This window comes from Orbicella faveolata, unplaced genomic scaffold (genome assembly GCF_042242905.1).
Source record: "Orbicella faveolata isolate gen_17 unplaced genomic scaffold, um_ofav_v1 contig_37, whole genome shotgun sequence".
In the NCBI taxonomy this organism is placed as follows: domain Eukaryota; kingdom Metazoa; phylum Cnidaria; class Anthozoa; order Scleractinia; family Merulinidae; genus Orbicella; species Orbicella faveolata.
In genome coordinates this window covers 2,562,852-2,577,500 of record NW_028301566.1, presented here as the reverse complement: position 1 = coordinate 2,577,500, position 14,649 = coordinate 2,562,852, and the positions used below count along the sequence as shown (strand labels likewise).

The 14,649-nt window shown below is 38.0% G+C and overlaps 3 protein-coding genes across 10 annotated transcripts in view; 2 read left to right on the top strand and 1 right to left on the bottom strand.

The window, feature by feature from the left end:
• The window catches only part of LOC110048808 (uncharacterized), a 13,284-nt gene extending 11,346 nt beyond the window's left edge, over nt 1-1,938 (top strand). For 5 of the 6 annotated variants that reach the window (XM_089275702.1, XM_089275703.1, XM_089275705.1 and 2 more), the window contains 2 exons: nt 68-382; nt 744-1,938. In XM_089275702.1, the coding sequence (XP_089131828.1) occupies nt 68-382; nt 744-1,246 (818 nt within the window). In that variant the 3' untranslated portion in view covers nt 1,247-1,938. The remainder of the gene's footprint in view (nt 1-67; nt 383-743) is intronic. The other variant, XM_089275704.1, reaches the window with a different exon arrangement.
• A 1,547-nt stretch (nt 1,939-3,485) lies between these two features.
• LOC110048820 (uncharacterized) lies at nt 3,486-13,984 on the bottom strand. The gene is made up of 10 exons (XM_020754600.2): nt 13,776-13,984; nt 10,107-10,202; nt 7,577-7,670; nt 6,972-7,006; nt 6,136-6,194; nt 5,727-5,747; nt 5,062-5,139; nt 4,406-4,472; nt 3,698-3,757; nt 3,486-3,613 (listed from the first exon to the last, which is right to left on the bottom strand). The coding sequence occupies exons 1-10, from the start codon at nt 13,942-13,944 to the stop codon at nt 3,522-3,524; spliced, it is 771 nt and encodes a 256-aa protein (XP_020610259.2). The 5' UTR covers nt 13,945-13,984; the 3' UTR covers nt 3,486-3,521.
• Nucleotides 13,985-14,045: 61 nt separating this feature from the next.
• Nucleotides 14,046-14,649, top strand: part of LOC110048818 (serine/threonine-protein phosphatase 1 regulatory subunit 10-like) — a 28,048-nt gene continuing 27,444 nt past the window's right edge. For 2 of the 3 annotated variants that reach the window (XM_089275706.1, XM_020754598.2), the window contains exons 1-2: nt 14,046-14,096; nt 14,230-14,446. The gene's annotated coding sequence lies outside the window, so the exon portion shown is untranslated. Of the gene's footprint in view, nt 14,156-14,229; nt 14,447-14,649 lie in introns of all 3 variants that reach the window. The other variant, XM_020754597.2, reaches the window with a different exon arrangement.

Below are 14,649 nucleotides of genomic sequence, written 5' to 3'. Positions count from 1 at the left end.
GATATTGCTAACTGTAAATCAATTATAGAGTACTTAATGTAACATTATTATAAATTGTAACTTACAGATGCTGAGCTCTTGGCCGATGTCTTTAGTCCTGACTCTGACCTTCTGAACCGTGTTAGCATCCTGCTTAACAAGAAAACCCCAGCGGTTAAAAACTGGAGGAATCTTGCTAACCAGCTTGGTGTGCCAAACAAGGTGTATGAAGAATTTGATCCTGCTGCAAACAATCCAAAGCGCAGCCCAACCAAGCTAATGCTTGAATGGCTTAGATCTGAACATCCTGACATGACTGTAGATGAATTAAGAACAACAGTGGAGAAGATTGAGCGTGGCGATGCTTTGGAGATTCTTGATGGCTACCTTTTCAATTCACAAGGTACTTTAAACTACAGTGCAGACATCATGATCTGTACGGTCTGACACACCATAAGACAGCTAAGACCTCAATCTAAGATATTGTTTTTTTTTTTCCTTTATCATTTCCTGGGGTTTGGTGTCTATGGTTCATGTAACTATGAACAGCACATTAGTTATATTGATTTGGCTCTCGCAAAGATCCTCGCGCGGCCAAATTGCTTTTCGTCCTCAGCTGCTACTTCCAGGAATAAATGCGCTAGTACATAAAACTGTTGAAACCCCTGTGTAACTTTATGCATTTACAAATGACGGTAGATTCCTCTTTAACAAAGTTTTGAGTTCAATTACAATAACTTTAATTTGTTTATTTTGTGTGCAAGGTATTGGAATTGAGGCATCTTCTGGTGGTGAACAGTACCTCTCTCCTAAGAGCACTCCCCAAGAGCAAAAGCAAAAAGTCAACATAAAAAGTTGCCGGGCAGGAAGTGCTGAGGTAGGTATTGGATTACCCAGTCTTCAGTCTCCCAATCTTCAGTCTCCCAGTCTTCAGTCTCCCAGTAAAAGTCCGCCGGAAACTCGCCTATCAACTGCAGCTACAGAGTTACCTTTACGAGTATACTCCAAAATTTGCTTAAAGTTGAACATACACAGTGTTTTTTATAGTGACTTCAGGATGCTAGGAGAAAAAGTAGGACTTTCAAGGGACGAGGTTGTCTTTCTAGGACAGCAAGTTAATCCAACTGATCATATTCTTAGAAAGTGGTCTTCATCTGGTCAAGCAACTGTGAAGAAGCTTATGGATATCCTGGCCGAGGAAGGCTTGGAAAGAAATGATGTCATAGAGATTCTTAAAGACTGGGTTTATCAGGAACACTGTTCTTAATAAGATTTCTTGTAGATCACTTTGAACACTATTTATAGCCTGATGCGGAAGATGACCGACTTTTCAGGCTGACTATTTTACTCAGTCTAGATGGCCAGAATTAGTTTTGATTTAAAATGTAGTGACTGTATATATTCTTGAATGATGTTAATATGAAACAGGAGACAATGTTTTAGGATGATTGTATGAAATGTATACCGACAAGTTTTACATTCCTCAAAAAGGTGAATTGTGAAGATAGGAGATGCTTTTATACATCAGTATCGAATACTTTTCTTTCATTCTTTCAAATTCCGAAAGATACTATTGCATGCATATAATCCTTATTGCATTTCTGACCAATAATTTGGTGGTCAGGTAGATTGATCCAAACGTGCAGATTTTTTTTGGAAGAATAGAATTTTTATGATATCAACTAGCTATAGAAACTTTTATTTTATCATTTTTGTGGCTACTGCTAGGCAACACTAGCCACTCTGTTATTGTATAATTATTTTGTTTCTCCTTTTTTTACGTCTAGGTCACTCTGTTTTGTACTTATTAGTAGTTAGCCCTCGAGTATTTTTGTAGTAATTATTTGACTCCAATGAAGGGCACACTTAGTGTGCGCGGACGTTTCTAACGGTGATTACCCACTGTAAACGAGTGGATATGGTAAAGCAAATAGTACAGTAAAGTGCAGTTTACTGCCATGGACTGCTTATTACGTTTCCTCGACGGGTTTGCTTTAATTTCTTCCTTATAAAGCGGGTAGCGATTTGGCTTGGCAATCAGCTGAAAATCCGGGTAACGTTGACTCTATTCACACTTATGATTTTACGAAACGTGAGAAGACCGCAGAAAAATGCCGCGAAAATGGTCAAAATCGAAGTTTAAGAAACTTTCAAATTATTAAGATTACGCCAGAAGGCTATGGCAGACCGCGTTGAAGTCGAAGTTCTTTTTCATCGTCACAAATTGCGAGAGTTTTTTGACAGTTTCCTTTGAAGCCGTCCATCTTAACTTGTCAGTTTTAGATCCGTACAGAATCAGCAGAAAAATTACCTTGATGTGGCATCAAATGCAAAAACAAATGCCTGCGTTCAACTTAAAGTTATGTAAATGGCCGTTGAAGTTGGTCTGTGGTACTACTTCAAGCATTTCTGGTCTGTAGACTCCTCATCAATCCTGATTTAAAGCTTCTTACTGAGAATTCCGTTCACACCTGAATTCTTTTTTCAGGTTTTCCCTTTGCAATTTTCAAAGTTGCGTTCATAACCGCGATAACGTTTCTACATTTATTATCATTGACTAGTTACAAATAACTGTACACGCTACATGTTGGAGAGGCCCACACGAGACGAGTGACTCATTCTGTCAGGAGCGGAATTAAGGGAAGGTTAGCCAAGACACCTTGGAGTCGCGCGCGCGCGCGCGCGAGCGGCGAAGAGCAAAGCGATCCCGAGGGAAGGAGTCTGGTGAAGAGGCGCCAAGAAAGTCTCTCTTCTCGCGGCAATGCCGCGCGCTCTTTCTCCAACGTGAACCAGCTCGCAGGCTAAGGGAAGGTGGAATGGGTGGCTAGCTTACCCGCTGTTGGAGAAGCAAAAAATTTAAATAATGAAAAACAAACAATTGAAGAAGACTTGAGTATTATCATGACAAAAGACAACTCCCTGGACAGGTAGCTCATTAAAATAACAATGCTAAAATAGCGATAAAAATACTTTGTGCAATTGATCAGTAAACTTCGAGTAACAACACTTTTGATGGTTCGTGAAGTTAAAAGGAAATGCAGGGGCTGCGAATCGCATGCCCTGGGTACTAGAGCTTTTACTGCAGTCGTTGTTTCGCCGTTCACATACCACGCAAAGATGCCTTCTGGGACTCGGGGTATGAATGGCGTAGCTTCCTAACTAGTTACCCTATGGCTAAATTTACGCATTCCACATTAAATCTATTAGGTCCAGTGTTTGCCGGCACTCGACCGCCGTTTTGAAATCTACCGGGAAGTGGGTGCTGTTCTCAATGGGTAACAAATACGTTAGCCTGCGAGCGCAGACGTATTTCGGCCGAGACAAGCGACAGCCGAAAATACGTTTGCGTTCGCAAGCTACAAATGCGTGAACCTCGCAAAGGAGTGAAACGTTCTGCAATACCAATTAAGAATCTGGTTGTAATTTATTTAATAAAACGGCTTTTCAGAATTGGGGATAGAACGTTGCTTTGCGACTTTGTAATCTAAAGAGAACGAAACGGGTGCTCAACTGTTTTAAATTTTATTCTTTTCTTTAAAATGTCATTTTCTATTTTTGAACATGGAAGGTACTCCTACAGGCTGGAAAACTCGTGGAGGATCTCTGGGACCTGGGACCGTGAAAGGTAAAAGACCTATCAAAGAAAACAAATGTAATTAAACATTCAGTGAATGAAACACGTACGATCTTGTAAAGCTTACAGAAACTAACGTTATACCTTTATCACGAGCTTCCTGAATTGTTTTTAGAAGAAGTTTTTGCTTCTTTTGACATACACCTGAAATAAAAAGCGCACAAAAGGCTGAAAACTACAGTGGTGAGGATTGTCCAATAACCTGACAAATTTGTGAGTTTCTGAAAAATACAAAGCAATGCAAAACACAGGAAAATAAAACAATGACGTTTAAAGCATTGGCCCTAAATCAAACTAGCACGGCAAAGGGAAGGAATCTTTGTTACATGTATTTCCAAGAAGTGTGAAATATTTACTTTCAATAGTTATCTCCACACAAAAAACAGCAACTGGTGTGGTTCGAAATTTTTCACTGTCTTATCTGATATCAACATTGGACTTCTCCCAGCAATACCGACACTTTGTCAAGCCGATAAGTAACAAGAATATAGATAATCATACATTGCCTTATCCAAGATTAAAGTTGCAGAACAAACACTGTACTGAATGGCATAAGAACGCGGCTAGTGTAAACGTTATTCATTTTCTCAAGCGTTTGATGTGTCACATTAAAATCTCAAACATTATTTTACCAATAAGATCTTTTTTTCTCACCAGTACGATCGTCCTAGCAGGGTACAGCTTTATTGTTTTAGCAAAAAAGAACATACATTCTAACTTCACATGCATCAAAGCGGGAGGAGTTGCTATCTCTCTTATATGTACTTGCCCTCTCAGTAAAATAAGTGTTACCTGTTTTAATCGTTTCAAGAATTATTCCAGTATGGGGGCAGATAAACTGAGACAACAAACCAACATCCTGAAAAGAAGTGAAGGAGAAATTTTTTAAAGTGTGAAGGGCTCAAACACACTTCTCTTAAAGTTCATGTCTTCACTCTAGACTTCTCAGGAGAGTCACGTGACCACCTACTCTCATAAGTCAAGAGATATAAAAAGTCACCGAGACTTAACAAAAACCTTGTGTAGTATTATATACCACATTAAATTCCTAGGTTTTCTCTTATATGATTACAGGAGCTTTGAAGCAGCCGTCACGATATGGTCATGTCATAATAAAGAGTGACTGTTTTGTCTGCATTGCACAAAATAGAAAACTAGGAAGTAGCAAAGTTCAACATCATAGTTTATTAAGTGAAGGTAGCCAAATATAATAAACCTAAAAGCGACAAGGAAAGAGAGAAGTCTTACAGGGGGCAGTCTGAAATTAAAGACAGGTTCTTCCCTTCTTGAAATTTATTAACGGGAACTGAATGAAGAAAAAAAGTCAGGTTTCTTTTTTGCAAAAAGGAAGCAACTCTACCCTAGATCTGCCAATGTTGTGTCTTACACAGAAAGTGGGCTGGCTGAATGGAAGGCTACAATTAATCTTTGATACTAATATTACTTACTGTGTAAACCAATTCATAATTTTTCTCTACAATCAGTCGACATATCGGACAGGGATTACTGCAAACGTTGGTTCCTTTCTAGAACAGAGGTCATAACAGAGCAAGTAAATTACAAAAATTTACATAATCAATATGACATGTTATCTCAAACTCAGACTTCCCATGGCCAAGAGGAAGGGTGGGATCTCACTTCTCAGCATCAACCAGAGTGAGATCTGGGTAGGAGATTATATGACATGAAGAACAACTTTCTCCAGAAAACAGATTTAATAAAATTATTGCAATTGTAAAGAGTACTCAGGAAAAAAACTTTATGACAGCTTGTGTCCTGATCACATAATGTCTATAAAATACAAATCAAAATACTCAGCAGCACTTTCTTTAAGAGAAGGTGAAATAATGAGAGGTTACATTAACAGCCTTGATTCAATTCAACCTGCATTTTTTGACATACAACTTAAAGGTATTGTTTACCAATAATCAACCAACTGAATGATCAATAGGCTTACTGTTTTTCATAAAATTCCATAACTTACACCAGTATTAATACTACATGCCTTGAATACTGACCCGTGACGTCATAAAAATTACATAAATAAATTAAAAGAAACATTTTGTCACATAGAGCAAGTTATTACGCACTCTAATGAATGAGTTTTACTTACAAAACAAGTCCGACGAGTTTTCTGTAAGAAAAAAAAACAAAACAAAACAAAAGAAACCAAAAAATATTCATCAATGTTTGAAAGTCTGCACTGGGTCGACCAAAGCGTAACCTGTAGTGTAGTATGTGACACTTGACAACATTAAAAGTTGAGATTGCTGACTAGATGTAAAGCTCTAACCTTGTAGCATGCAAAAGAGTCAATAGAAATCTGAGTGCACTACAGTGTACATGTTAATCAGATTATTCAATGCCAAAGACCTCAGACTAAAGACCCGTTAATTTCACAGTGCCATGTATGTTCCACCCAAGAGTATAAACTGATGCAGGTAAATTTCTGGTAACCTAGAGTAATTATAATAATTGATTATATTAATTATCAACTGATTAATTTAAAATTGAGCAATTACCTGGGGTGGAAACTGACCCTTAAAGTTCCTTCTGTAATTTGTCCAGATTGGTTTTCCATCTTAACAGAATGAAAATTTATAATAAATTAAAGTTAGTGATTAGATGTGTTACATGGAATTCAAAGTTCAGTTCCTAATTAGATAAAGTTCCTTAGTTTACATTTTATTATACATCTTAGGTTACTTAATTTATGGGCTACCCCCAGGTAACAAGCTCCCATTAATCCCCCTCTCCCATGTATGCTAATACAGTTAAAGTCTCGCCTGGAGTTATCTGCCCTGGGCTTATTTCAAATTTGGGTAACCTCACATACAAAGGGAGGGGGATGGGGGGGGGGGAGGGGGGGGGAGATGATGACTTGAGACTTGACTTGACTTGACTTGAGTACCAAAAGATGTTTTCCATCCAGTGCTTTTGAGCTAAATGCATTAGTAAAAAAGCAAATACGCAAAACACAGAGGTCATTGAGTTGAACCTCCTCATAACATTATTTCATCTGATGGTAGTCATTAGCTGAAAAATAAAAAAGTAGTTGTTAGCTGCACTCTGCTTGTTCTCTGAGAGTGATGATACTGACGAAACAAAGAAAAGTAGACAGGGGTATATATCCAGGAAAGCTTATGACTGAAACAATTGTTTTCTTCACACATAGATGTGTCTGTAAGCAGGAGCTGGAACTGCTTGTAAACTGAAGGGAGGGGGGGGGGGGGGAACTTGTAACTGGAATTTTATGAGTCATCAGTAGCAATAATTGAGTGAAGAAACAACAAGTATGGAAATAGGTCCTTCAAGCTATACTTTATATTGCAATAAGAAATGACATTTTGTAACTCACCTGGCCAGAAAACTTGAAAGTGTTCCAGTGTCAACCTATATGAAATACACAATTAAATGACTATGATTGGCACATGAGATTGCTACATGTAGATTCAGTGCAATAACATCTACAAGGTGACATACTGAGTCGAGCTTGACAATTAATTAGCAGACACCATCATTGTGAAAGCATCACAATGACCAAGTTGAGATTTCATTGTTTTGTACTGGACAGTTGATTGGTTGGATCTGAAAATGTTGGAATCTACGGATATTCACGATTCAGATTTGCCATCTGGTTGGTTTTCATTGTCTGGGCAGCCCTGCTTTCAGTAAATGCACTGTACCTAGCCTTGTAGCCAGTGATTCAGCCTGCAACATGTTTGATCAGTTAAATACTGTGTCAGTTACATGTATCTTACATCAGAGTGGTAAATGTCAGCCAGTAGATTCACACAGTTACCAGCCATTGATTCAGGTAAAGAGATACACATGTAACCATCCTTGTCTACTATGCTGTCAAAGTTTAAATTGTCATGCAATACTGTAAAAATAAGCAGTGGTAAGCTGTTGCCTGACTGTACTTACTTAAGCAACATAAAATACTATTATACAGTTTCTTACTTATCATAATCAGTAGAATCTTGATCAATGATTCCCTCATCAATTACTTTAACAAGAGTCCTGCGGGTTGATTGATCCATCCACTGTTCTTTTCCTGGGTAGAAATTAACAAGTAAATAAAAAATCAGTTACTCAGTACGTGACCATGTATCCATCCCTTGGAATTCATGAGAGAATGAAGGACTCAAAAGGAATTTCTATAAAAGAAAACAGAGCTTAAAAAAATGTATGAACTCACAGGAGGGGTGGGGATGGGGGGGGGGTGTTAAACAATCAACCTTCTGAGGGGGTAACAGTTAAGTGGACATTTCCTGGAACAACAAATAAGATTTCACTCACATCTATGCAGCAGAAATCAGTGATGAAACAGGGGTTTCATTCAGGTTCTCAGCAGGAGGGACACTAGTTTTCACAGGCAAAAGTTTTTGAAGTGAACTTCTTTCTAAGCAAACCCTTTCTTTTCTAGATGGTAAAACCAGGTAAGTAAAATCCTTGTCACAGCCAGCCAATTTGTCTGTTGCCAGGCCCTTGATGGGACCCCTGCAATATTTCCTAGTTACATAATGATCTTGTGAATTATTTGAGTCCAAGTGAAACTGCTAAGAAAATTTCCAACGTCAAAAGCCCTGTGTTGGAGCATTGTTCAATACCTACATAAAGCCAAAAAGACACTTACAATTTAGGAAAATATATTGACCAATTTATGGATTGATTACAAAAAAGGGATCTGTTCATTTTAAGCATTAAACTATTTACAGGTATTGGAATAAAAACGTTCTCTGGTTAAAAATATATTAAAAACATAAGCTTTCGGCTATCAGTCTATAGCCTTTAATGAATGAAAAATGTGGCGCGCAAGCGGAAATATATATGAATGGGGTGCGAAAAATTGAGAATAAAAACAAGCATGAAAAAAGCTAGAAGATAAAGATGTAAATGAGGCCTGATTACAATAAAATAGAATATTGCCTAGGCAACGGTTTTGAGTTGTTATCCGCGTCGACGGTTTTTGCTGTGTGCCAAGATTCTAGTGTTTTTCGAACGCGGTAATTGCCTTTGTCAATGACACAAGCATTGTCGAAATCAATGGAGTGATTGTTTTGCCACGCATGGTTGGCAACATTAGAGCCATTTGAATAGTTCTTCAAGTTTCGTTGATGTTCCTTTTTTCAGGTTTGGAAGCATCTTCCGGTTTCTCCTATGTAATTCCAAGGGCAGTCTTTACATGGAATTTTGTAAACAACATTACATTGAAAATCTGAGGGTTGTCTGAACTTTGGTGATGGGAATTCTTGTTGAAGGGTTTTAAGTGGTTTGTTGACAACTCGGATATCATTTTTGCGGAGTAATCTTGTGAGGGGCTCGGTTAGGCCGCTGATGTAAGGGAGACATGCAAAACCCTGGTACGTATTAGATGGATCAGCCCATTTGAAGAACATAGAAACCAGTTCTTCTGGTGGAGGAACTGTAGATGGGGGTGCCAACGTCCCTAGCAGCTTTGAAGGAAAAACACGTGAAACCAATCATGTTAGGGCCGTGTTAGAAGCTAATGGTTACCCACCGGCTGTTATTTCTAACATCCTCAATAAGAAGCCACCCCCATCTACAGTTCCTCCACCAGAAGAACTGGTTTCTATGTTCTTCAAATGTGCTGATCCATCTAATACGTACCAGGGTTTTGCATGTCTCCCTTACATCAGCGGCCTAACTGAGCCTCTCACAAGATTACTCCGCAAAAATGATATCCGAGTTGTCAACAAACCACTTAAAACCCTTCAACAAGAATTCCCGTCACCAAAGTTCAGACAACCCTCAGATTTTCAATGTAATGTTGTTTTCAAAATTCCATGTAAAGACTGCCCTTGGAATTACATAGGAGAAACCGGAAGATGCTTCCAAACCTGAAAAAAGGAACATCAACGAAATTTGAAGAACTATTCAAATGGCTCTAATGTTGCCAACCATGCATGGCAAAACAATCACTCCATTGATTTCGACAATGCTTGTGTCATTGACAAAGGCAATTACCACGTTCGAAAAACACTAGAATCTTGGCACACAGCAAAAACCGTCGACGCGGATAACAACTCAAAACCGTTGCCTAGGCAATATTCTATTTTATTGTAATCAGGCCTCATTTACATCTTTATCTTCTAGCTTTTTTCATGCTTGTTTTTATTCTCAATTTTTCGCACCCCATTCCTATATTGGTTGCGCGCCACATTTTTCATTCGTTAAAGGCTATAGACTGATAGCCGAAAGCTTATGTTTTTAATATATTTTTAACCAGAGAACATTTTTATTCCAATATGTCTTATCCTGGTTACAGTTCTATTTTTATTTACAGGTAATTAAAAATGAAATGTTACAGATCTGCATCCAATTACATGTATAGATCAAGAAAAAACTATGACCTTCCACTAGATAAAAAACCTGCATTATAATCACAAGATTGAATTACATATAATAAGTTGCAAGTTAATAACAAAAAGACTTCAGTTTCAATAACATAATTGTTGATCAACTTTACCATATTGTATGCTTTTGAGAAGTTCAACCATAACAGGACTGATGACCCTGCTTGATGACATGTTGGAAAGCTTTCGACGTGTAGGATGAGTTGCTCCTGCAAAACAGAAGTAACAGTTTATATATTATTTAAAGGGAGTGATCATCTTCTAATTTCTCCTTACATTCAGGCAGAATGGAGGTATGTGAATAAAAATCACAATCTTCATGTACTATCTATGAAAAAGTGTACAGTTACAACTTTGTAAAAAAAAAACTAAATTTATTATAACTAGATATTTATCAATTATCAGTTATCAACCTTTTCAAGCCTACATGTAGATCCTACTATGTCAGCCTTTCCTCTGTTTGGCCAAGGTAAATTTTCCACCTACAGTTTTCTTTGTCGCATCAGGTTTTGCTCATGAACTGCACTGATTTTGTTTATGAGTCCCATGAATTTATTTTGTTTCATCCCTCTGACTTGCAGTTCGTGCACTGTACATTTTTGTCTTCTTACTCCAATGTGCAATACATTCACATGTCCTGCCCTTGCAGTTCACATGTGCCAAAATGCATATGATTTCAAGTGGTACTGTACTGACAGCCATCTCTTTACAACAACCACCTTTCTACTACAGCATGTCTCTACCACAACCACCTCTCCACAAAAGCAGTGGTCAGTAAACTACATCCCAACTGTCAATGGAAAATACTCTCTATAATTATAATGGCCACTTAATCAATTCTTGATGAATCACATGCTTAAAATCCTAGGTTTTTCTTTTTTTGGTGCACAGTAATCTGGACTGTACTTCAGGATTCACACAGAAATTCAAGAACTTTTCAAAGATCAAATCTACTTTTCAGGAAACCTGACAGAATTTAATTTTACAAGTAATAAGAGAAATCAACACATACAACTTCCAAATTAACAGGTAATTAAGGCCACAAGTTTTTGCCCCATCTCTTTGTGCAAGATCAAGAGAATAAAACATACACAAATGACCTGGCTTTGTCTTACGATTTCTACTTGCATTTGGCTTGACTTAACATCTTGGTTGCTTCACAGTTTTGTTTGGCATCATAGAAAAGAATGCCGACTGAAAGTTTATACAAACCAAATTGGCTTTTGACTCAATGATATTCTCCCCAAGACCAGTTTGCATCCCTAAAATATTTTTGCCCGAGACCATCTTCTTATATGTTAACATCATTTAACTCCTTATTCATGCTGGGACTCCATGATGCCTCTTCAGGCCTTGGTATTGATTAGGGCAATAAATGGTATGGTATAATCAAATGACCTCATCACCTGGTGGAGACTACCAAAATTAATGTTATGATCTTCATCTCAAGTTATAAGATAGTGAAACAAACAAATAATACTTAATTGTTATTTTATCTTAAAATGACCAATGAACAGCAAATACCTTTTTCATGTTGACAATGACACTCAACATGTAAGCTTATAATAAGCTGGATCATGTGTACTGAAGGCATCCACTGTCAAGTATTGATTGTTCCCCTTATTGACACTCAATTGACATCTCAATCAACACTTGATGGACATCTTGATCGATACTTGGCCAACACTCAGTTGACACTCGATCAACGTCTTGATCAACACTGGATCCACAATCATTTGACAGCCGGTCGAAAGTCAGTTGAGTGTTGACCAACTCATATGTATTGATCGACACTCAATGGCATGTCAGCAAAAATTAGCTGACTCTTGACTGAGGTATCAATCAAGTGTCAACCAAGGCGTTGATTGAGTATTGATTGAGTGTCGCATGATCCTATAAACTTAGGCTTAAAATGTTTCATTTCTCACTGCTTTCCTCTTAGAAAAGTGTGTCAGTCAGTTGGGAGAGAGACAAAAATAGAAATAGAAAATTGACCATGAGAGCCTGAGTCTAGCATACAGTTCTATCAGTTTTTGTTCCAGTGACACATTGCTGTTTAATAAAACCTTGTTTTTTTTCCATGCGAGTATGCAATGCTGAGAGATAAATGATTTTTTCTTTTACTCTTCATAAAAAATTTTGGGTAATGAGATTGACACATCATTGATGGCCTCATGTGTAGGCTTATTTAAGTACACAAAAGTTTTTGAAAAGTTGTATCAATTGCTTTTTTACAATAATTTGTATGATAATCGTTATATTCAGAGACACATGGCTATAGATCTCGGAGAAGGCCAAAAGGAAAATATAATCTAGTAGTATGCTGAAGATGAATGTCTGGTGTTGTTCCAGATATTATTTTACACAATAACAAAGCCATCTTTGAATAGTCCCGGTGGTTATTGTTGATTTTTTTTTAAATTGATAACAATCAATATTCCTGAAGATAGGAATTATCGATTGTTATAGATTTTTGCCAATCGATAGCAATTGACAAAGAAATTTTTTTCTATGGTTATGCATCGGTCAAAGTAAATTCCTGCTCCCAACCTGGGAATAGACGGGGACTTGGACAAAAGGACTTGAAAAAATGAGCCAATGTCCCCACCCCCAGGGAAGTACTTTCATTCCAATGTCCTTGCGTGTCCCCACCTACCAGCAAAGGCATATGCTGAGGCTCTAATTTTATTTGGTTCAAAATGTTTCAAACTGGTTTGGGATGGCAAGCAAGAACTAAGGATAAAATAGATTAAAGAGCAACAAGTTAGCTACTCATGTTTCTCTCCGCCATTTTGGTTGCGTTCTAGGCTGGTCCCAGCCTCTTTGCAACACACAGTTCTAGACTCCAAGCCTCCAACAGAGAAACTCCCTGGTTCGGATACGTTGGGATACCGAGGAAGCAATATTCACGATAGCCGCCATGATGGTTTTCATATTATAATGCAAATTAGCCACATTGTCCGCCAGGGAGCAAACATTGAAATGGTTCCCATTTTTCTGAAAATCGGCTGGCCTAAATGGTCAAGTATCTGCACCAAAATCACTTTTGGGAGCCAAGTTATGGAATAATGATTTTATTATTAATTTAAGTTTGAAAAAGTTTCTTGATAACTTGACTTATTAACTACGCGAGCTGTTTCCTTTTTATAAAAGCGCTGAAATTCTGTAAAAATGTGGAATATCTTCACGCCAATACTGAAACCAAAGCATGGATATGAAAAAAATTACCACACATGATAAGAAACCAGCTGAAATTTGTCAATTTTAGCTTGTTTGCCCCTTCAGAAATCACGTGCCTAATTTGCATTATAATGTAATAACAAACGTGTCAGTTATCGTGAATAAGGCCTATTCTCGTCTAAGACCCTATATACTGGGGCAGTTTTGAGAGTCGAAGATCGGTTTTTGTCCCGCTAATATCCCTGCCTTCCCTGGGTTAAGGTGGGGGGATTTACTTTGACTGGTGCATTATCGATTGTCGATATCAATCGACAGCAATCGACGAGTGAACCGACTGATTTCCAATATCGATTGTTATCGATTGACTACGCCTAGTGTTAAAACATAGCTTAAACAGACTTAAGCACTTAGTGCAATAGTTCATTCATGGCGGTTTCCTTAGTATGGCGCCGCGGTGCTTTTGGTTACTTCCATCTCCTGTTTAGCAATTTGAATCACAATTTTTGTAAGTAATATGGAGTAAATGCAATAAATACATAGAAGTTCTGTTCCAGCTGGTCAAGTCGTGGCCAAGTCAATCAAGTTATCAATTTGTATCATACCTGTGACCCAAGAAAGTCGCACGAGCCATGACTGATGACCTGAGCCGCAGCTGTGTAAAGCTCTCGTCTGTAAACAAAATTTCAACAGCGTTTCGTGAAATGACTTTCCAAAACTACTGAACGAAGCCACGGTGAGCTCCCTTGGTAAAACACGAAATGAAGCCGCCATTTTGATTACCTCGGCCCAGTCTCTAATCTGACAACTTCTTTGCTGTTGATTTGATTGATGGGAAACTGACCAATCAAAAGGTAGTACCATTGTCTGACTCTTATACGTCCGTCGTCCTTTTGGGGTGGGGTAAGAGACCAAGTTAAAATTTGGTAAGCCATGTTGTTTGGAAAATTCCCGCCCGAAATTTGCGCTGTTTTCCTCCTCACAAGTACGATATGAAGTGGAAATTTCGATGTGGTAACAATCTTAGACTAATGGTGTTCTTTTTTCTATAATTTTCAGGGTGAAGTCATGCAATTTTGAAGAGGAAACGATCAACAGACTGTTTGAAGTTGAGCGGCCATGCGAAATGGCCGCTCAAAGTAGTTTTCGTGTTATGCGTCATATTAAGTTGCCCCAAAAATCTTTTTAAAATACTTGCACACGCCTAAAACGTGCATATATTGACGAAAGAAAGTTCTTTGAGGAAAGTGTTATCGAAGTGAAGCTGTACCCAAGAGTAAGTTGGTTGAATTGAACCTTTCTGTTTCACGTATCGTATAAAACCACCTTCCACGTTGCTGCTGCAAATAAAGCGGTCTTCGCGCGGTGGTTAAAGATGAATTGCGTCCTTTCTTCTTTCTTTCTCACTTAATCTAGCAGAGCCTCGTTGATCTGAAATAAGCAGTCTGAAATAAAGACTGTCAAGGAAAGGAAAAATCT